The sequence below is a fragment of the Geotrypetes seraphini genome, chromosome 14 (genome assembly GCF_902459505.1).
Source record: "Geotrypetes seraphini chromosome 14, aGeoSer1.1, whole genome shotgun sequence".
NCBI lineage: Eukaryota > Metazoa > Chordata > Amphibia > Gymnophiona > Dermophiidae > Geotrypetes > Geotrypetes seraphini.
In genome coordinates, this window is record NC_047097.1 from 402,093 (window position 1) to 426,021 (window position 23,929).

Sequence of the window (23,929 nt, forward strand, 5' to 3'; positions counted from 1 at the left end):
AGTTTTATACTGAACTTATTATATTAAAGTATAAAAAGAAACAATATTCTGTACAATTGTCAATTTATAAATCAATGTTTTCTCCCCACTCTCTCTTCCCCATTTCCCTTCAGCGTTCTCAGCCCACTCTCTCCACTTCCCTTCAGCGCACGCACATAAAAACAAGCAAGCAATTTTATATCATTTTCATTCTATTCATTCATAGAAATTAAAGTCTAAATAATGCCAGTCACATAACAAAACATGATTTTACAAAAATAATTCCCTGCACAGTCAAGCCTGCAAGGATTACTAGATGTCTTTCAGCAGCTTCCCTCCCTCCATCCCTCCCTCCTCCTTACCTTCGTAGCCAAGTCAAAATGATCTACCAACAATAAAATTTAAAAAACACAAAGCACACTATACACAGAGAAAATGTTAATTATCATTTATATTCTGCGGGTTTTCAATGAGATCAAGGCAGATGACTTTATGCAATGTCACCTCAGTAATAACTATACAAAAATAGACCAATATACCACCTCCCTTTTTATTAAATTGCAATAGCGGTTTTTAGCGCAGGGAGCTGCGCTGAATGCCCCGTGCTGCTCTCATAGGCTCCCTGCGCTAAAAACAGCTATTGCAGTTTAGCAAAAGGGGGCCATAGTGCAAAATATAGACAGCAGATAATAAAATAAAATCATGTTTCCTACCTTTGTTGTCAGGTGATTTCATGAGTCTCTGATGGCACTTTATTCTTCTGACTGCATCCAATATTTTTTCTCTTCTTTCAGCCTCCTGTATGCTTCCTCTCCTCCAGACCTCATTCCCTCCCCCAACTTTTTTTTCTTTCTTTCACCATGCCACCTTCTTTCTCTCTCCATGCCCCCTTTCTCTCTCTCTCCATGCCCCTTTTCTGTCTGTCTCCCTGTCCCCCCTTTTCTTTCTTTCTCCCTGTCCTCCTCCAAGCCACCGCCATTGGGGAACAGGCTGCCACTGCCGCCATCGGGGAACAGGCCACCGCCAAGTTCTGAGCTTTCACTGCTTCCCTTCCCCGTAAAGAGGACTCTGAAGTGCCGGGCCGACCAACCTTCGCCACCCGACGTCAATTCTAACGTCGGAGAGGAAGTTCCGGGCCAGCCAGGCAGCGATTGGCTGGCCCAGAGCTTCCTCTCTGACGAAAGTTGGTCAGCCTGGCGCTTCAGCATCCTCTTTATGGGGAAGGGAAGCTGGTTGGGCACCCCTGCTCTAGACGAGCCACAAGCCGCACTCAAGTGGCTAAAGAGCCGCAGTTTGCTGACCACTGCTCTAGGGTATACATATTCAGGGCTTCCAGTCTTTCCTCATACGTCTTCTGGCACAAGCCTATCATTTTCGTCGCCCTCCTCTGGTCTACTTCAAGTCTTCTTACGTCCTTCGCCAGATATAGTCTCCAAAACTGAACACAATACTCCAAGTGGGGCCTCACTAACGACCTGTACAGGGGCATCAACAACTTCCTTCTACTGGCTATACCTCTCTTTATACAGCCCAGCATCCTTGTTGCACTGTTTTTTCGCCTTTAGATCTTAAGTCATAAGTGAAGTGGTGGCAGAGGAATGGCCCTGGCAGGGAAGGCAGCAAAGCAGCTTGTTCAGTGTTGCCGCTGCTGCCGCTTTTCAGAACAGAGGTTGGTGGGGCCTCGCGGTCGGAGGGTCATCAGAGTTCTGCTGCAAGTGGGGGATGGGAGGGAGAGATGGAAAGGTGGTGCGCAGGGAGATGGGTTGGCAGGGTCATCGGGGTTCTTCTACACACGTGTCACTGTCTTCCATCGTCCCCAGATGGGTTCGTTTGGTTGCAGGAAAACAAGCTCAGGGCTCCCACTGATTCTGCATTATGGTAAGTTGTATAATTTCTATTATGATATTATAACTTAATAATAATAGATTTGTAATGTATATTGTGTATAAAACTGCCCTATGAACCTGCCCCTAATCCCCCACCCCCTCCCCAGCCACCACCGGTCCTTGGAAAAATTTGCTTCTATAAAAGCAGTCCTTGGTGTCAAAAAGGTTGGGGACCACTGCTCTATACAACTCCCTCCCTCCAACACACACGCACAGACACACATATCTCTTTGGATTCTGGGATGAATGAAAGGATAGAACATAAGAACAGCCTTACTGGGTCAGACCAATGGTCCATCAAGCTCAGTAGCCTGTTCTCACAGTGGCCAATCCAGGTCACTAGTACCTGGCCAAAACTCAAGGAGTAGCAACATTCCATTCAGAATCCTAAAGAATAGCAAGATTCCGGAATCCCAAAGAGTAACAAGATTCTAGAACCCCAAAGGAGTAGCAACATTCCATGCTACCAATAAAGGGCAAGCAGTGGCTTCTCCCGTGTCTTTCTCAATAACAGACTTTGGACTTTTCCTCCAGGAACTTGTCCAAACCTTCCTTAAAACCAGCTATGCTATCTGCTCTTACCACATCCTCTGGCAACGCATTCCAGAGCCAAATAGGCCAAAAACCTGCCACCCGCCCAAGCCCTTTATTTCCCATCTGGCTTAAAAACTAGCCCTGGGTGGGAAAACTGGCCCCGCCCTGTTCTGCCTCTAACCCTGCCCCATTACATCCCACCCTCTGTAAAGCCTTGTCTTGTTTTCTGACCTCTGGGTCATGTCTGGAGGGTATCCGAGCATGCATGGATGCATGTGACATCATCCACGCATACTCAGAGATCCTCCAGATGCGGCCGGGAGGTCAGGGCTTTCCAAAACACAGATAAACTACTGGGTTAGGAAAGTCCTTCCAGGCACTCAGACCTCTAAAAAGAGGACATGTCCAGGTTTTCCCCGGTCGTCTGGTAACTCTACTCATTAGCATTCTATTGCTCTTCCCATCTCTCTGGGCTGTCCTCCAATTCCTCAGTTGTCTCTCTACAAGCGAGATGGTAGGAGCCTGTCGTTTCTGCTAATGTTTTTCATTAAATTCAGTTTTTGCTTACCATTTTGCAAGATTTTTTGGTGCTGCATTCTTGGGACATCTCTGGCTACAGGAGAGCGCAGACTCTAAAGACGGAGGTCTGCATCCAAGGGACAGACTGCCTTGCAGTGCACCCACTTGGACAGCCTGCACTAACAGTCTGGGAGGTCAGTGAATTGGGAGCAAGGCTCGCCTCAGGTTCTGTCTGTAATGGGCTTGAGTACAGGCTGAGTGGCTCTGTGGCAGTTTTTCCAGGATTGGAGCCAACTGCTTTCCTCCCTCAACTGCGCACACAAGGTTTCAGTGGGGGTTGAGATCTCCAGATGGCTGTTGGGCCTATGAGGCAGTCTGAAGAGACAAGCAGTTCGGATTCCATGCTTGTATGAAGCAGAAGTTCAGTAAGCTGTCTGCAGCTTCATTACAAGCAGCCCCTAGCACATAACATGGCTCAGTGAGTAACAGGCTGACAGCCTTTAAATCAAAATCAGGAGGGTGTCTATAAAAGTATAATTTTTTTGTGTTCTGGGATTAAAGCCATGGACCCCACCTCTAAAATCCCTAAATCTCTAGTTTTTGGACCCCAGTGTAGTCCACAGGCCATCTTTGGCACTAAAATCGCTTCCATGGCAGCCTTCTTAGATTTCCCAATTTGAGTCAGATTGAGGCTATGTGCAGGCTGTTTAAGCCCTCAGTGCTTTTGGAGGTAATCATGGAATCCCTCCAGTCTTCAGTCACACAGTGCTGACTGACTTATAAGCAGCATAAAAGCACAAATCACATGTTTACCCTCTCATCAATACATTATGAAAATGCTAACAGACCACTGGGAGGTCCTGGAGGGGCCTCTATGGTTAGCAAAAGCCTTGGCTGTATCTGATGGGTGCTGAATTTAACCAGCTCTTTGTTCCACCAAAAGTGCATTCCCTGGTGGCATAGGTTACCAAGCATACCTCCCTTCCCAGTGAAGACGGTGTGGTATTAAAAGAAGCTGAGGACCGCAGGCTGGATTTTGTTCTTAAGAAGCTATTTGAAGCCACGGCCTTGAGTTTAAAAGCAGCTGCGTCTTTTGTCATCTGTGCTTTCTACTCTAAGTTGCACCATGATTTGGAAGCAATGGCTAGGAGGAATCACCAGCTTCTGATATCAGGAATGGTTTATGTAGCTGATGCTCTGTATGATCTTTTCGGTTGTGAGCAAAATGCTGCTTATTCTATTTCCTCCAGTATGATGCTGTGGATCGGATCTGGAGGTTACAAATGAATTTTGACTGCCTGGAAAGGCTGCCCTGCCTCGAAACTAACCATTTAAAGATAGATCCATATGGCCACTTCTTCAGCTTATATTGGAAGTGGAATGCGACCACCTATATCCATAAAGATACATTCCTCTAGAAGCATGGCTTCCTTATATAGTAACATAATAGTAAATGACAGCAGATAATGACCTGAATGGTCCATCCAGTCTGCCCATTAGTTATAGCCATTAAAAATACATGACTAAATTAACTTGTCTCTTTTTTGATATTTCTGGGTTGTAGACTGTAAAATTGGCCTAGGTTCCAAATGCTTAAGTTGCCATCCAAGCTCACTCCAGCCTATCCAACTATCCTGTTTGAAGGATATCTACCATAAAGTCTGGCCAGTAACATTCTCATGTTCCCAAGTTAGTGGAGTTCCCATTGATGCCATCCCCAGCCCATCCGACACCAAATCACCACATATGGAACACAGATTGTGCAAGTCTAGTACTGGCCAAGTCAAAATTCAGTCTTATACAAACTGCAGGGCTGTATTTGAGAATAATGTTATTTGACTGGGTTGGACACTTTGTACTTGACAAGGAATATTTGTAGGGCTTGTCCCTTTATTGGGAAGTGTGCCAAACTTTTGTTTGTCACCAGGCAGGGTCTGCACCATGCAATCTGTGACCCCTCTGTGGCAACAACATGCACAGAGATGTCACCCTACAGGTAAGCAACTTTGCTTTCTCTGACTGATAAGGTCTTTTATTCTTTTTTTTTTTTTTAATCTTTATTCATTTTCATATCTTACAACAAGTGTATAATAATCAATCAAAAAAATTTTTTTACAAATCACTTGACATTCTTACTTATAATCATTAAAGTATAAAAGAATCCCTCCCCATCCACCCCATCCATTAATAATAAATCAATTAGCAAATATCATATTTCCTAATCCCACCCCACCTATATCTTATATAATAACAAGGTTTTTAAGGTGTCAGTTTGTCATATTTATAAAATGGAGAGAGTGCTTGCTATACAGCAAGGAAATTATCATAATTTTAAAAAGATTTGAGGGCCATTGATTACATATTCTAATGATCAGACACCTTAAACACCTTGTTATTATATAAGGTCTTTTATTCTTAAGTCTGTCCTTGTTTCTTCTTATGGCTATCCTTGCAGTTTAGCATTAAAATAATTTTTTTTTTTTTTTTAAATCCATTGGGTTCAATTTCAGGAGCACACAAGAAGTTAAGCTAACGATTGCTTCTCAATTTAGCTCAGTTTCAATTTCCGCTATATTATGGGGTACTATTCAGGGGACAACTTTTCTACCCTTCAGGTTATCAATTTTTCTTCTATTCTGGCAGGGCAGTGGTAGTGCTCTGCTCTACATGATTTTTTCATCCCCTTTGTGGGAAACATCGTTTTCATGTCTTCTTGTTATTTTATTATGTCAAGTCTTCTCTGCATTGTGGTGATATCACACGCAGGCATGTGACAACATCATGTCACATCAGCACGTGCGCAGATGCCCTCCCGACAAGTGACCAGGTTGAGGGGGGCTGGGCTGGGGGTGGGGCCATGGGTCCAGATTTCCGTTCCCAAAAATCTGGAAACCTTAGGTAGGACATATATATATTTTTTCCTTGCTCTATATTCTTGTTTCAATTTCTATTCATTTTTAATGTAAACTATATACTAGAATTCTGATTATTGTCTTAGTGTGTGTTATTGTGCTCAGTGAAATTCCTGCAGTGTCACATAAATGTCTCTTTTGTTAATTAATATTAATACAGGAAGCTTCCCAAGAAGTGTAGTAGAGTCACCTTATTTGCTGTATTGGAAGCAAAATAGAATAGAAATACTGTTTGCACTATGAATTAGAGAATGACATGGGGATAAATTTGGCTCCGTACCCGCAAGTCCCCCTGCCCAGGCCCCATTCCTGTAAGCTCTGCCTTCACCATACAAGCCTCGAACACTTATGATTTTAAAATGTTTGAGGCTTGTGGAAATGAGGACAAAGCTTGTAGGAATGGGGCAGGGACAGGAAAAGAACTCCCAGGGACTGGAAAAATTTTGTCTACTATAAATCATTTCTAAGTTATCAAATATAAGTCTACAAGAGATTATCTAAATGCATCCATACAATTTGTGTTGCATAATGATGATGAGAAACCTGGAACTACAATCATAACTTGTGGTATTTGAGGCCTGCGCAGTCCTTAACCTAGTGGTGGTTAAGGTTTGCTATCAGCCTCATAGAGAAATCAGGAGGATCCAAGACACCGAGAAGCTCAGAGCAATAACTTCTCAACAACTCCCTCCACAGGTCCAAACTCACATACAAGAGGCTTTTCTGTCTAATGCAAACAACTTGGGATTAGTTTTATTTATTATCCCAGGACAAGCAGGCAGCAAATTCTCAACAATGGGTGTCGTCACCGACGGAGTCTCGCAGCGGACAGCCTAGAAAGCAGACTTGCTTGAAGATCTTTGTAAGAACTTCTGAGTGCTGCACCGCGCACGCGCGAGTGCCTTCCTGCCCAAGTTAGAGCGCGCGTCTCCTGTGAGGAACCTCAGTTCAACGTTTTCCGCAGAGCCGAGAAGTCCTCTTCTTTCAGCTCTGCAGCCTTCGTTGCCTTCTCTCACAGCAGCTTTTGTTATTTTATTAGTCGCTATGCTCACATTTCATTCTTATTTTCTTTCTTATACAATATTTTTTTAAAAAATTTAAAAAAAAAACCTTTTTTTTTCTTTTTTCTTACAGCAGCGGCCTTATGGCCTAGGCCTGGCCGCTTACCTCGTTCGGTATGTTGGGCTTCGTTTTTTCTATGTCCCGGCCTCTAACCAGGTTCAAAAAATATAGCCAGTGCAACAAGACCCTTTCAATCACTGATCCTCATAGTCGGTGTATTGTTTGTCTGGGTCCTGAACATTGTCCCAACGCTTGTTCACGCTGTGCTACCCTTCAACCTCGGCCCTTCGTCGGCACCGTGCCAAGCTCTTTCAACTTTTTGGCACGATGGACCAGCCGACTGACAAGGTCTTGACCTCGGCTTCGGAGACGGCCTCGACCTCGGCTTCGGAGACGGCCTCGACCTCGACTCCAGCTTCTGCCTCCACCAAAGCCTCGACCTCGACTCCTTCGGCCTCGAAGGCAGCTCCTCTGAAGACCCCGACGGGTAAGTCTCCTGTCTCTCCTTCAGGTACTACTCCTAAGAAGCCTCCAGAGTCATAGGCATCCCAGGCCATATTTGCCGGCCTACCTGCCTCGACTAGACCTCCAGCTAAGCGTGCCTCCAAGCATCGGGAATACTCAACCTCGAGGTCGCTCTCCTTAGAGCACACTGCTGCACCTTCGAGACCTGATCCTTTTGTCTTGGTGCCCATGTTCAAGGACATGTTAAAAGCCATTCTGACCACGCAGATTTCCTCGGTCATGGCTCAACTCCTCCTGTCCTCGACCCTGCTTCCTGTGAGCCAGCCTGAGCGGCAGTCTGAGACCCCGGTGGAAGCACCTAGAGGCAAGCCTCGGAAGTCTCGCCGTTTCTCATCCAGTGACTCTTCACCTACTCCTCGGACACAGTCTCCTCCACTTTGACCGAAGCATCGTTCGAGGCATTTGAGGCATCTCGCTTCCAAGCTTCCTCATGAGACATCTCTACAACAGAAACCTTCGCCTTCTCTGGATACTGAGACTTCTATGCTTCATTTATCCAAGGCTACTGAGACTTCTTCCAAATCTAAACATAAGTCTCGCAAAGCTATTACACTGGCTGCTTCTCCTCAGAGTCCATCGAGGTCTAAGTCTCCTCCATCGAGACCGCCTCTGAGGGAGCTTCTCCTCCTGCCTCGACCCAATCTGTTCCTCGAACCCCGGGAACTTCACCATCGAAGGTTTTGAAGCACAAACATTCACTGACTCCTCCTCACGCAGGTAGTGCAGCTTCCTCAAAGTGCGCCTGGACTCTGAGCCTCTGTCTCAGTATTCCAGAGAGGCTTCTCCTTCCTACTTAGTAGTTCCTCGGTCTCGCACTCCTTCTCCTGAAGATGCCTCAACCTCAAAGTCTGCCTCTTTTGCCAGGTTCGTCTTCCGACATGAGAAAAGCTCTTCAACTGGATCTCCACTCTGATTCCAAGTATACACCTGAATACTTGGCCGACATGGAGTTGCTTCATCCACCAAAGGAGACCTTGAGGCTTCCTATGACTCCAGTATTGAAGCAAACTTTCTTAAGGAATATGGAAACTCCTTATTCTATCACAGCCATTCCATCCAAGCTGGAATCCAGGTATCGCACAGTACCTTGCAAAGGCTTCAAGAAATCTCAATTATCCCATCAGTCTTTGGTGGTGGAATCTTCTTTAAAGAAAGCTCATCCATCTAAGCTTTACGCTGCGGTCCCTCCAGGCAGGGAAGGCCGTACCATGGACAAGTTTGGCCGCAGATTATACCAGAATTCCATGATGGCTAACAGAAATCTCAATTATAACTACATTTTCACAGCTTATTTTAACCATTTCCTCAAATTACTGCTTAAATTCTACCCGGCTCTTGAGGAACAAAGTCTTCCAGAATTCAAACAGATCATTAAAACTCTGTCTCAACTTTGCCTCTTCATGCTGCAAGCCACTTATGATGCCTTTGAGCTCTCTTCTAGAGTTTCGGCCTTTGCAGTAGCCATGCGCCGTCTAGCCTGGCTCCGCATTGTTGATATGGATCCCAATCTGCAGGACCGTCTAGCGATCTTGCCTTGCCAGAGAAATGAACTCTTTGATGATTCTATTGAAGCTGCTACAAAGCGCCTCTCTGAACATGAGCGCTCTTTTGCTTCCTTGATTTGGCCGAAGCCTAAGACTCCTCTTGCTCGGCCATACAAGCAACCACCACGTCGTTATTCCCAAAAAAGACATCAGCTTTCTCCAAGCCTCCGCCTAGGCCTCCACAACAACAACGACAGCAGAAGGCTCAGACTCCTGCTGCGACTAAACCAGCTCAGTCTTTTTGACATTCCCAGTCTGAGCATGCCAACCTCCCTGCATTAAAATTCTCTTCTGCCCATAGGAGGTCGTTTTCACCAATTTTATCACCAGTGGGAGATGATCACCTCAGATCTCTGGGTTCTCACCATCCTTCGGGAGGGATACTCACTTCACTTTCTTCAGGTGCCTCCAGATCGCAACTTCCCCTTTTTCTTCAGGAAGCTCAGGCTCTTCTTCGCTTTCGAGTTGTCAAGGAGGTTCCTCTGAACCAATGGGACTTTTATTCCCGTTATTTTCTAGTCCCAAAGAAGACGGGAGATTTGCGACCCATTCTGGACCTCAGAGCCCTCAACAAATTTCTAGTCAAAGAGAAGTTTCAGATGCTATCTTTACCAACCTTATATTCCCTGATGGATCAGGGAGATTGGCTATGCTCTCTGGATCTCAAAGAGGCTTACACTCATATCCCGATTCATCCAGCCTCTCGCAAATATCTTCGATTCAGTGTGGAGAATCTTCATCTACAATACAGAGTTCTTCCTTTTGGACTCGCCTCATCCCCCAGAGTCTTCACGAAATGTCTGGTGGTGGTGGCTGCAGCCCTCCGTGCCGAGGGTCTTCAAGTATTTCCATACCTGGATGACTGGCTTATCAAGGCTCACTCTCAACAAGGGGTTATTGCAGCAACCCAACAGACTATTATGTTCCTCCAAAGTCTGGGGTTCGAAGTCAACTTTCCAAAATCCCAGCTGACCCCAATCCAGCTCAGAGCGTTTCTACATCCACCACGTCGGGATACCCTCATTCGCCTTTGCCATCAAGTGTCTCATTTCACATCAATTTCAGCAAGACAAAGATGGTTCTGCTTAGTCACATGGCTTCTACAGTTCACGTAACTCCTTTTACCAGACTTCACCTTCGCATACCTCAGTGGACCCTGGCATCTCAGTGGCAACAAGCTACCGACCCGTTTTCTCAACAAATTACAGTAACTCCTTTGTTGAAGCAGTCTCTCCACTGGTGGATGCTCTCTTCCAATCTTTCCAGAGGTTTGCTGTTCCACAATCTCCTTTATCAGAAGGTTCTCACAACAGACTCGTCAACCTACGCGTGGGGAGCCCATCTCGACGGACTCCGTACCCAAGGTCATTGGACTCCTGCGGACCATCTTTATCACATCAATCTGTTGGAACTCAGAGCGATTTTCAATGCTCTCAAAGCTTTTCAACACCTTCTTCACGACAACTTAGTCCTTGTCCAGCCAGACAACCAAGTCGCCATGTACTATATCAACAAACAGGGAAGTACGGGAGCTCTGAAGCTGTGGGATTGGGCAATCCATCAGAACATCTTTCTCAGAGCTGTATATATTCAAGGTCAGCACAACTGTCTGGCAGACAAATTGAGTCGACTTCTGCAACCTCACGAGTGGACACTCAATTCCTCGCCTCTACGTCAGGTGTTTGCTCAATGGGGAACCCCTCAGATAGACCTCTTTGCGTCTCCCCTCAACAACAAGCTGCCTCAGTTCTGCTCTCGAATATACTCTGGACGGATCACTTTCTCTATGCCTTCCCTCCATTCCCTCTGATTCTCAAGATTCTTGTCAAACTCAAGACAGAACGTGCCACCATGATTCTGATAGCTCCTCGGTGGCCCAGACAACCGTGGTACTCCCTTCTACTTCAACTCAGTACCAGGGAGCTTCTGCTTCTACCAGTTTTTCCCTCTCTGCTTACTCAGAGTCAAGGATCCTTGCTACATCCCAACCTGCAGTCTCTACACTTAACAGCTCGGTACCTTTCAACCTAACAGACTCTATACGGTTCTCTCAGTCTGTACAAGATATTTTGGTAGCTTCCAGAAAGCCGTCCACTCGGCAGTGTTACGGCCAGAATTTCTGCTTGGTGTTCCACTCGCCAATGTCTACCTCCTTGCCTTCTGTTTTGGATTATTTACTTCACTTATCACATTCGGGACTTCAGTCTATATCTATCCGAGTCCATCTCAGTGCGAATGCTGCTTTTCATCAGCCTCTTGATGGGAAACCTCTGTCAGCACATCCTGTGGTTTCCCTCTTTATGAAAGGACTTTTTAATGTTCATCCACCACTTAAACCACCCCCAGTGGTTTTCTTGATTGTCCTCATGTCTGCTCGAAGAGTCAGTGAGTTACAAGCTTTGGTTGCGGATCCACCTTTCACAGTTTTCCATCATGACAAGGTGGTCCTCCGTACTCATCCAAAATTCTTTCCTAAAATTGTTTCAGAATTTCACATCAATCAATCTATTGTTCTTCCAGTATTTTTTCCAAAGCCTCATTCTCACCCTGGAGAAGAGGTTCTCCATACTTTGGAATGCAAGCGTGCCTTGGCTTTCTACTTGCAACGCACTCAACCTCACAGGACAGCTCCACAACTTTTCATCTCCTTCGATCCAAATAAGTGGGGCACCCTGTCTCGAAGCGTACCATCTCTAACTGGATGGCTGCTTGCATCTCTTTCTGCTATGCTCAGGCTGGTCTCCCTCTGCAGTGTCGAGTCACGGGCCACAGAGTTAGAGCTATGTCTGTAGCTTTCCTCAGATCAACGCCTATTGAGGAAATCTGCAAGGCTGCCACTTGGTCCTCAGTTCATACATTCACCTCTCATTACTATCTGAATACTTTCTCCAGAAGGGATGGCCATTTTGGCCAATCTGTTTTGCAAAATCTTTTTTCTTAACTTGCCAACTCTCCCTCCATCCCATTATGCTTAGCTTGGAGGTTCACCACTGTTGAGAATATGCTGCCTGCTTGTCCTGGGATAAAGCACAGTTACTTACCGTAACAGTTGTTATCCAGGGACAGCAGGCAGATATTCTCACAACCCACCCTCCTCCCCTGGTTGGCTTCTTAGCTAGATATCTGAACTGAGGTTCCTCACAGGAGACGTGCGCCCTAACTCGGGCAGGAAGGCACTCGCGCATGCACGGTGCAGCACTCGGAAGCTCTTTCAAAGATCTTCAAGCAAGTCTACTTTCGAGGTTGTCCGCTGCAGGGCTCCATTGGTGACATCACCCACTGTTGAGAATATCTGCCTGCTGTCCCTGGGTAACAACTGTTATGGTAAGTAACTGTGCTTCTTTGAAGGACTAAGGCCCAAATTCTCAATACTTTAAAGCTGTCATTAAACTGTTTACCAATGGTTTAGCCTGTACGCATTTTAGCAGCGGATTATCTCTGTCAATAGCGAGCTTTCTAGCAGTCTCCGACAATAACATGCAGATGGGTTCTTCAGCATTGAAATTAGCTCTCTTGTGGATTCTTTAAAAATGCCGAGTCATTTAAGAAAAGCGGCGTCAGCTTTTGGTGACAAAAATAAGCGCTAGTCCAGGGGTGCCGCCATGGCAGGGGCCCTATACAACCTGGGCCAATCAGAGCCTCGGGATGCACCGGGGAAGGGAAGGCCCATTTTGGATGACGCAGAGAGGAGGGAATCTGTGTCCCGCTGTAGGGTCATGAAATGGTTAACTGTTGTTTAAAATATTGCTCTGGCCTACATAGCTGAAAACAGTGTACAATCTATTGACCTCATTTGCCTAAAATGTATGTCCCTGCCTTACCACATTGTAAGCTAAATAGATAAGAGTTTGAGCCATGATGTATCCTGCCCTTCTGTACATTTAACTGTAAGAGTTAGATAAGTGTCCTGCTAGTGACCTGCTAGTGTGAGCTTAGAACCAATGAGTGTTAAGAAAAGTAACACGTGAAAAGCTTTTTCTAGAATTCAGTTGTATAGCCAGAAAAATGAATAAATATCTCTGTAACTTCCTAGTTTCGGCACTTCTGAGCCAGCTTGGAGCTCAGGGGTCCAGCATGCATTCTGTAATAAATCTCTTGTACTTTCTTCACGCCTCTGACTTTGTGTGTCCAAGTGACCTTTCACCGCAGGTCATCTACTTAGAGGTAAGGGGGAGGGGGCGTTGGAGGCAGGGGGAGGGGTTGTAAAGTAGGAGTGGGCATCTCTCCCTGCAGTGGGTGCACGCGGCAGCAAGTATTTCTTGGTAGCGGGAAAGAGTGGGCATCTCTCCCGCTGCTGGGGGGGGGTTGTTGGTTGGCAGTGGGAGGGCAGCCACACGGGGACCCCGAGGGAAGGAAGCCACCACGCTGAAAGTGCTGCAGCACCCACAGGCAGGTACCCACCATTGCCGAGAGCTCATTTATCGGGGCGGTGCTCGGTTTGCAAGACAAAAGTTTGCTGAGTGTTTTGCTCGTCTTGCAAAACACTCACAAACCGTGTTACTCGTAAACCAAGGTTCCACTGTATTAGTGTTTGGTCAGGTATTATTACACACATAACAATACTATTCCAGGGGTGGGACCGCGGTAGAGGAAACAGCCAGGTGCCCTGCTAAAAGACGCTAGGGAGAACACTGAGTTATGTGAAAGGGGGAAAAAAAAGCTGATGATTCAATAAAGGAAATTAATGTCTTTGCATAAAATCATGCTCTTGGAGTCCAAAGATCTGTGAAAAAAATGTGTGCCAGTTTCACTGTATGTGGTGGATGTCTACCTGGCTTCGCTGTGACTCCATTCCAAATTTCCACTGAAAGACAGATAACCCTTTGCTTTTTACAATCTGGAAATTGTATTAATGCTGCTTTGTTTCCGATTGTCATAGCTTTACAAGACAGCACAAGCAGAAGCTCTATGAAGCTCAGGGGGAGAACAGAGGATTGCACAGATGAAACATATGGACTCGGCATATTTCGACGGACTTTTTCAAACAGAGACAATATTTTTTTGCTTTTATAGAAATAGTGCATCTGAAAGACCATTAAATTAGCACTTATTGATAACTCCTGATTTCCTGAGCATGCCCCCATTGCTATTTTTGGGAAGTCAAGAAGCAGAGAGACTGTTGTTAAATTGCACAGATTGTTCTGCCATTAAATTATTTGCTATTTCAAATTTTATATTGTTCACATTTTATTATTTATCTAGATACTACTGATATTAATTGTCCTAATCTTTAAGAACATAAGAATTGCCACTGCTGGGTCAGGCTCACACGGCGGCCCCCGGGTCAAAGACCAAGCCTCACTTGTGTAAGTCCCAGTTTAGCAGGAAACTTGTCCAGCTTAGTCTTGAAACCCTGGAGGGTGTTTTCCCCTACAACAGACTCCGGAAGAGGGTTCCAGTTCTCCACCACTCTCTGGGTGAAGAAGAACTTCCTTACGTTTGTATGGAATCTATCCCCTTTCAACTTTAGAGGGTGCCCTCCTGTTCTCCCTACCTTGGAGAGTATGAACAATCTGTCTTTATCTACTAAGTCTATTCCCTTCAGTATTTTGAATGTTTCGATCATGTCTCCTCTCAGGCTCCTCTTTTCAAGGGAGAAGAGGCCCAGTTTCTCCAATCTCTCACGGTCTCCAAACTCCTCCAGTCCCTTAACCATTTTAGTCACTCTTCTCTGGACCATTTCGAGTAATACCATGTCCTTCATGTATGGCGACCAGTGTTGGACGCAGTACTCCAGGTGAGGGCGCACCATGGCCCGGTACAGCGGCATGATAACCTTCAATCTGTTCGTGAGCCCCTTCTTTATCATTCCTAGCATTCTGTTTGCCCTTTTTGCCACCGCAGCACATTGTGCAGACGGCTTCATCGACTTGTCGATCAGAATTCCCAAGTCTCTTTCCTGCCCCAGACATCCTATATTCGTGCATGAGATTTTTGTTACTGACACGTATCACTTTGCACTTATCCACGTTGAACCTCATTTGCCATGTCAATGCCCATTTCTCGAGCTTGATTATGTCACGTTGTAGATATTTGCAATCACCCTGTGTCTTCATTACTCTGAATAACTTCGTATCGTCCGCAAATTTAATCACCTTACTCGTCGTACCAATGTCCAGATCATTTATAAAAATGTTGAAGAGCATGGGTCCAAGCACTGAGCCCTGCGGCACCCCACTGGTGACACTCTTCCAGTCCCAAATGAAAGGTCACTTGGACACACAAAGTCAGAGGCGTGAAGAAAGTACAAGAGGTTTATTACAGCATGCCGGACCCTTGTGCAGTGAACAGCCTGCTTACAAGAGTGTCAGAAACAGGAAATACACGGACTTTTATGCCCTTTTCACTAAGCATATGCAAACTAATATATGCAAACACTACAATTTTCATTTGTTATTTCTATAACTTTCTACAATTATTATTGGTCCTAAGCCAGCACTTATGATAAGTTCAGGGGTACAACTTATAGTCCTATAGAAAGAACATAAGCATCGCCTCTGCCGAGTCAGACTATAGGTCCATCGTGCTCAGCAGTCTGCACTCGCGACGGCTCCCCAGGTCCATGACCTGTAGTGATCCTTTACTTAAGACATTTTATCCTTTATAGTACCCTCTAACTATACCCCTCAATCTCCTTTTCCTTCAGGAACTTGTCCAACCCCTTTTTGAAACCCAAAATCGTACTCTGCTCTACCACCTCCTCCGGAAGCGCATTCCAGGTATCCACCGCCCTCTGAGTGAAGAAGAACTTCCTAGCATTTGTTCTGAATCTGTCTCCCTTCAATTTTCTTGCATGTCCTCTTGTTTTTGTTTCCCCCGCCAGTCTGAAGAATCTGCCCCTCTCTACCTTCTCTATGCCCTTTATGATCTTGTAAGTTTCTATCATGTCCCCTCTAAGTCTCCGTTTTTCCAGGGAAAAGAGCCCCAGTTTCTCCAGCCTCTCAGCATATTTGAGGCCTTCCATGCCCCTTATCATCTTTGTTGCTCTTCTCTGGACCCTCTCGAGTGTCGCCATATCCTTCTTAAAGTACGGCGACCAGTATTGAACGCAGTATTCCAGATGCAGGCGTACCATTGCCCGATATAGCAGCAGGATAACTTCTTTGGTTCTGGTAGTGATTCCTTTTGTAATAATTCCCAACATTCTGTTCGCCTTCTTGGAGGCCCCTGCGCATTGTTCTCCCGACTTTAATGATTGGTCCACTAAGACCCCCAAGTCCCTTTCTAGGTTGCTCCTCCCCAATACCATCCCCCCCATCTTGTAGCTGAACATCGGGTTTCCTTTCCCTATGTGCAAGACTTTGCATTTCTCTACATTGAAGCACATTTGCCATTTATTTGCCCATTCACTCAGTTTGTTCAAGTCCCTTTGTAGTTCTGTACATTCTTCAACAGTTCTAACCCTACTGGAGAGTTTTGTGTCATCCGCAAATTTTATAACTTCGCACTTCGTCCCCACTTCCAGGTCATTAATGAATATATTGAACAGCAGTGTCCTAGCACTGACCCCTGCGGGACACCGCTTGTGACTGCTTCCCAGTCAGAGTAGTGTCCTTTTACTCCTACCCTCTGCTTCCTGTCCGCCAACCAATTACAGATCCATCTGTGCACTTCTTCCACCCCATGGTTCCACAGTTTCCTTAGCAGGCGCTCATGGGGTACCTTGTCGAAGGGTTTTTGAAAGTCCAGATATATGATGTCTATGGGGTCACCTTTGTCCAATTGTTCGTTAATCCCCTCGAAGAAGTGCAGTAGGTTCGTTTGGCAGGATCTCCCTTTACAGAAACTATTCTGGCTGGTTCTCATCAGATTATTTCTTTCTATATGCTCATTTATGCTGTCTTTGATTAATGATTCGGCCATCTTACCCGGAACTGAGGTCAAGCTCACCGGTCTGTAGTTCCCCGGGTCACCTCTGAGTCCCTTTTTGAAGATAGGTGTAACATTCGCTATCCTCCAGTCCTCCGGAACTACCCCTGTTTTCAAGGATAGGTTGCAAATCTTCTGTAGTAACTCCGCTATTTCGTCTCTGAGCTCCTTCAATATTCTCGGGTGGATTCCATCAGGTCCCGGCGATTTGTCAGTTTTTAGTCTATCTATCTGAGTACATCCTCGAGGCCTTGCAGTTCTAAATGTTACATGTTCAGGAGGGCAGGGTACATCATGGCTCAAACTCTTATCTATTTAGCTTACAATGTGGTAAGGTAGGGACATACATTTCAAGCAGATGATGTCAGTAGATTATATACTGTTTTCAGCTATGTAGGCCAGAGCAGTATTTCAAACAACAATTAACCATTTCATGACCCTACAGTATAAGTGCTGATTTTATTAATGTCACTTATTTGGCTTGTCATATTTCTATTTTTGCTTTTTCCCTTATTCATTTACAGACTGGGATCTTTAATCTTTATCAGGTTATGAAAAAATTATAAGAGCAAGTGAAATATTGGGTAATTAGATATGTTAGTATCAGTAATTGCTGGGTCTGTGCAAAAGCCTCCTCACCATTCTGGTGAGGTGTCTTTTTGCATTGTTTCATGGAATCTTTTTGACCTCCGTTATTATTCTATTGTTTCAGTTTTATTTAAAATTTGATATACTGCTTAAAAAGTTATCTAAACAGTGTACAGAGTCATAAACAGATAAAATCTTGGGGGAAGGACATAATTAGACAACAACAATCTTAAATGACATATTGAAACACTGACAATCTCTACATAATCTCCCTCGCACATGTTCTCTTACTCAGTATGACTAGGCTCTCCCTCCCCTCTACCCCCTTCTTTCTTGCCCCCTCCCTCCCCTCTTGACCTAGCTCCCTCCTTCTCAAGTCGCCTAGAGCCTGTTTAGGTTTGTGTGGCACACAAATATTAGATTAGATTAGAAATACAATTTACAATAGGAGAGAAAACCAATAAAAGTCAATACAATAGGAAACATGGAAATATGATGGCAGATAAAGGCCAAATGGCCCATCTAGTCTGCCCATCCGCAGTAACCATTATCTCTTTCTCTCTCTGAGAGATCCCACGTGCTTATCCCAGGCCCTTTTGAATTCAGACACAGTCTCTGTCTCCACCACCTCTTCTGGGAGACTGTTCCATGCATCTACCACCCTTTCTGTAAAAAAGTATTTCTTCAGATTACTCCGGATCTTATCACAACTTCATCCTTTGCCCTCTCACTGCAGAGTTTCCTTTCAAATGAAAGAGACTCGCCTCATGCGTCAAAACACTTCTGCACAGATTGCTTGCAGAAATTGAAAACCACAGGGGCCTCTAACTCTCTTTCTAAGATGGGAGGAGCATTTGTTCAGAAAAGTGTTGTGATTTCTACAACTCCTGGATTGAGGAAAGGATAGAACACCTAGTGTACTGAATCTGGAAGGGATGTAACAAAGGTGAATTAAGTTTAAATCGGCTTGCATAGTTCATTGTATATTACAGACTGACTCTTCAGATAATCTGATTATGTGGTACTTTATTACTACATTTTCCACAGATTAGAGGAGTATGGTATAAACAACAGCTCAACTCCTCTTTTGCTTATGCTGCCATTACAATTTAGAATAATCTACATTAGGACTGATATAAATTACTTAAGGTTTCATAAAAATTTGAAAATTTTTTATGACTTGTTGTAATCTTCATGTTATGATGATATTTTAATTACTGATTGCTTTTGTTTTTTCCCATAGATTTTACGGCCTCATTGAATGTAAATTGCCTTGAAATTTTTTGGTAGAGTGCACATAATAAATTGTGAATTACATTAAATTAGATTAGATCATAAAAGGGAAGACAGAGTATCCCGATAGTGAGATTGCAATAAAGGCCACAGTAGACCATTTTTTCTTAAATACAGAACAGGCTGATTTTAAAGATTGCAAATTATCCATGCCAACTGCTGAGCAAATAGTAAATAGATAAGACAAACATTGTTTGAAATGCCTATTTGCAAATGCCAGAAGCCTAAGAAACAAGATGGGAGAGTTAGAATATATTGCACTAAATAAAAAGATAAATATAATAGGCAACTCTGAGACCTGGTGGAAGGAAGATAACCAACAAGACACTATCATATCGGGATACAAATTGAGGGTTCTTCAAAAAGCTTCTATGCTTTCAGATTTTTGCAGGAAATGGTTGGGACAGAAGTGGTAAGAAGGCGTGTAAGTAGGACGCTGGAAAAAATGTATTGCAACACAGAGTGATTATGTAGAAGTGATGTAATTTTCTTCTGAGATATTTAATAGTGTTTAAAAAGTTTCTGCACTTTTATTGTTTTAAAGATCCCTCCTATATCGCTATGATAGGGTGGATCAAATTGGTGGAGGCATGGAGGGGCATAATCAAAAATGTGCCTAAGTTTGAGGTTGGATGTTTTATGCAAAACGTCCACAACCCAGCAGGAAAAATGTCCATTTTCAAAGTTGCCAACCATCTATCTTTTATTTTTGAAAATGAGCATGGTATAAGTTTTGGTCCTTAGGACGTCTACATTTTTACCCATTTTCAAAAGCGATTTGAGCCATTCAGAGCCTTTGGCTCCTCTCACTGCATTCCGAGATGCAATGGAAGGGGGAAGCCCTGTCATTGCAGCACATGGCCCTGTAAGCAGGAGCAAGTGAGTTTCCCTCCTGCCGTTTGCTCTTCCAAAGGTACAGGGGGGTTCCGGGGATGTGGTAGGGGGGCCTAGGAATGTTGGGGGGGGAGATGTTGGGGAGGGGTGTAGGGCTCCGTGGCTCCAGCTGATCCTGACAGGGGAATTCCCATCAGCTGAGTCACCAGGAAATCCCAAAACCAGTTCAGCTGATGGGAAGCCTACAGGGTTTTTTCTCACTCTTTGGGTGGTGGGAGGGGGTTGTGATCACTGGGGGAGTAAGGGGAAGGGGTCATGCCTTAAATCCTCCAGTGGTCTTCTTGTTAATTTGGATAACTTTGTGGAACTTAAAAGCAACTCAAACAGATCTAACTGCCGGCATCTATGTTCCCTCTAAGAAAGTTTTGATTATGGCTGGGGTACGTCCAAATTGAAGCCTGCCTGATTCCTGCCCATAACACACCTCCCTACACACCTCTTTGCTCTCTGGACACACAGCAGCTTCAAAGTGGTGCTGCATGTCCAGAAAGTTGGTTTTGATTATCAGCACTTGGACATCCCTGCTATTAGGATGTCCAAGTGCTGACTTAGGCTGATTTTTGGATGTTTTAAACTTTTGATTATGAGCCCCATAGTGTTATATGTTAAGGAGAGCCTTGAATTGAATGGACTGAAAATTCTACAGGAGTAAGAACACACCTTGGAATCCCTATGCATAAAAATTCCATGTGTAAGGGGGAAAAAGATCAGGGGGGGGGACGTTCGCCCTGGTTGCTGTCTTGGTGAGTATACTGTACAGGTATCCACCATCCTCTCCATCTCCCCACTCCTTTCCTGTCTCACCACTGCTGCATGTGCACACTACTTCTCTTCCCCCATATCTCTGTAATATTCATGGCATGAGCAGCAATCCTCAAACTGCTATCACGCCAGCATCGGCTCTTCCTCTGATGTCACTTCCTCTGGGGCATGGCATGCCAAATGTGTCAGAGAAGTCCAAAAGGGCTCCCCCATTCTTTGAAAAATTAACCCTGTACTGGAATCGACAGTCAATTTAGTATATTTTTACACAATATTATTGTGGTAAGTTTCAAGAAATTCCTGGTTCTCCGTCCAGGGGGGACTTCTATATTAAAGTTCCATATTGAGGAAACATGGTTTACACAATATATTCCACAATGTAGACATCAAAGGGCAAGACCGTGTCATATGACACAATGTGACTCTCAAATGGTTACATATTGGGCATTTGTCTGCCTAAAAGTAGCTTTATAAGTTCTAAAGATGATATAAAGTGGCACAGAAGAAATATATTTTGAGGTTACCAGATTTTTGGTTTGCAAATCTGGAACACCAGGTGGAGCAGGGTGAGATGGGACAGGACATGGACGTTCCTGATGCAACTTTCTACCATAGAAATAATAAGAACATAAGAATTACCATACTGGGACAGACTGAAGGTCCATCAAGCCCAGTATCCTATTTCTTTCAGTGGCCAACCCAGGTGCCAAATACCTGTCTAGATCAAGTAGTAAGACAGATTCCATGCTGCTTATTCTAGGAATAGACACCAGCATTCAGACACCTCCTATATATCTTTCCTCCTATATACTTGTACACCCTGCTTTGTGACCAGTCTAGCACTTAGCCTATTGTGTGTGTTTTTTGTTGTAACCCGTTCTGAGCTTCCATGAGGATGGGATAGAAATCAAAATAAATAAATAAGCAAGCAGTGGATTTCCTCTGGGGAATGCAATAAGATACTGAGTAGTTGTGAATATTTTTCCAAAGTGTTTGGGAGGGGGATAATCAACAATGTTCTTTTAGATCAGAAGAGCTGTCATGAGATTATGATTGTTAATGTATAGACAACTTTATGGTCTAAGCTGAAAGGAGTGATAAAAATGGCTACGGACCTTTATGTGAAGAGAATAAAAACAAGAAAAAAAGGAAACCAATATGGTTCTCCAAACTAGTGGCGGAGAAAATAAAGGCAAAAGAGTTGGTGTTCCTGAAATATTAAAAAACCCAACAAGAAGAGTATAGAAAGGACTACCGGGTGAAAATGAAAGACGCCAAGAGAGAGATATGTCTGGCGAAAGCGCAGGTGGAAGAGCATATGGCCAAAAATGTAAAAAAGGGAGAAAAATTTTTTAAGATATATTAGTGAAAGGAGGAAGATGAAAAATTGAATTTCTAAACTAAAAGATGCTAGGAACCAATATGTGGAGAGTGATGAGGAAAAAGCAAACGTGCTAAACAAATACTTCTATTCTGTGTTCACGGAAGAAAATCCCGGAGAAGACCGAGACTGTCTGGCAAAGTTAGGCAAGAAAATGGAGTAGATTCTGTGCCGTTTACGGAGGAAAGTGTTTATGAACAATTTGAAAAACTGAAGGTGGACAAAGCGATGGGACCGGACGGGATCCATCCCAGGATACTGAGGGAGCTCAGAGAGGTTCTGGCAGGTCCTATTAAAGACTTGTTCAACAAATCTCTGGAGACGGGAGTGATTCCTGGGGATTGGAGGAGAGCGGATGTGGTCCCTATTCATAAAAGTGGTCACAGGGATGAAGCAGGAAACTACAGGCCGGTGAGCCTCACTTCAGTTGTTGGAAAAATAATGGAAGTGTTACTGAAAGGATAGTGAACTTCCTGGAATCTAATGGATTACAGGAACCGAGGCAACGTGACTTTACTAAAAGTAAATCTTGTCAAACAAACCTGATTGAATTTTTTGATTGGGTGACCAGAGCACTGGATCGAGGACATATGCTAGATGTAATTTACTTAGATTTCACAAAGCCTTTGACACGGTTCCTCATAGGAGGCTCTTGAACAAACTTGAAGGGCTGATGTTAGAAACCAAAGTGAAGAACTGGATTAGAAACTGGCTGTCAGACAGATGCCAGAGGGTGGTGGTTAATGGAAGTCGCTCGGAGGAAAGAAAGGTGAGTAGTTGGATCCCTCAGGGTTCGGTTGCTGGGGTCGATCCTGTTCAATATATTTGTGAGTGACATTGCTGAAGGGATAGAAGGTAAGGTTTGCCTTTTTGCAGATGATACCAAGATTTGTAACAGTGTAGACACCGAGGAGGGAGTGGAAAACATGAAAAAGGATCTGCAAAAGTTAGAGGAATGGTCTAATATCTGGCAACTAAAATTCAATGTAAGAAATGCAGAGTAATGCATTTGGGGATTCATAATCGGAAGGAACCATATATGCTGAGAGGTGAGAGGCTGATATGCTTGAAGGGGGAGACGGACCTCGGGGTGATAGTGTCCGAAGATCTATAGGCAAAAAAACAGTGCGACAAGGCGGTAGCTGCTGCCAGAAAGATGCTGGGCTATATAAAGAGAGGCGTAACCAGTAGAAGAAATAAGATGTTGATGCCCCTGTACAGGTCGTTGGTGAGGCCCCACTTGGAATATTATGTTCAGTTTTGAAGAATGTATCTGGCAAAGGACATAAGAAGACTTGAAGCGGTCCAGAGGAGGGCGACAAAAATGATAGGAGGTTTGCACCAAAAGATGTATGAGAAGAGACTGGAAGCCCTGAGTATGTATACCCTAGAGGAAAGGAGGGACAGGGGAGATATGATTCAAACGTTCAAGTACTTGAAAGGTATTAACATAGAACAAAATCTTTTCCAGAGAAAGGAAAATGGTAAAACCAGAGGGCATAATTTGAGGCTGAGTGGTGGGAGACCCAAGAGCAATGTAAGGAAATTCTTCTTTATGGAGAGGGTGGTGGATGCCTAGAATACGCTCTCGAGAGAGGTGGTGGAGAGGAAAACGGTGACTGAGTTCAAAGAAGCGTGGGATGAACACAGAGGATCTAGAATCAGATAATAATAGTAAATATTGAAGAACTAAGGCCAGTACTGGGCAGACTTGTATACGGCCGTTTAGTTGAGGATGGGCTGGGGAGGGCTTCAATGGCTGGGATGGTGTAGATGGGCTGGATTAAGCTTTGACAGAGACTTCAGTAGTTGGAACCTAAGCACAGTACCGGGCAGACCTTTGGATTATTGCCCAGAAATAGCTACGAAGAATCAGGTTGAGCAGACTGGATGGACCATTCAGGTCTTTATCTGTTATTCAATATCTTTCTATCTCCTCTTCTTACACTGGCACAGTCTATTGGATTCACGATCTTTGCCTATGCAGATGACATACAATTACTTTACCCTGTCAATACCTCAAACATCTCAGAAATAAAAGATATAAACAATAAATTGGATGCAATAAATGACTGGCTTTACACAAATAAACTCTCCCTCAACATAGACAAATCCTGCGGCCTTCTACTCCCATTCAAAAACAGCGAGACTTTATCAGGAAAGATTTTTATCAAATCCATT

At 44.3% G+C, this 23,929-nt stretch overlaps 2 protein-coding genes across 7 annotated transcripts in view; one reads left to right on the plus strand and one right to left on the minus strand.

The window, feature by feature from the left end:
- The window catches only part of CLDND1 (claudin domain containing 1), a 67,593-nt gene that overhangs the window by 21,035 nt on the left and 22,629 nt on the right, over window positions 1–23,929 (minus strand). The gene's annotated exons all lie outside the window — the stretch shown is intronic.
- Window positions 1–23,929, plus strand: part of LOC117348016 (claudin domain-containing protein 1-like) — a 53,411-nt gene that overhangs the window by 1,705 nt on the left and 27,777 nt on the right. For 2 of the 6 annotated variants that reach the window (XM_033919585.1, XM_033919591.1), the window contains exon 1: window positions 1,436–1,857. The exons of 2 other annotated variants lie outside the window; for them this stretch is intronic. Coding sequence is in view for 2 of the 4 variants with exons in the window: in XM_033919592.1 (XP_033775483.1) it covers window positions 1,578–1,857 (280 nt within the window). In the remaining 2 variants the exon portion in view is untranslated. Of the gene's footprint in view, window positions 1–1,432; window positions 1,858–23,929 lie in introns of those variants that run through there. 2 more of the 6 variants (XM_033919593.1, XM_033919592.1) reach the window with 2 other exon arrangements.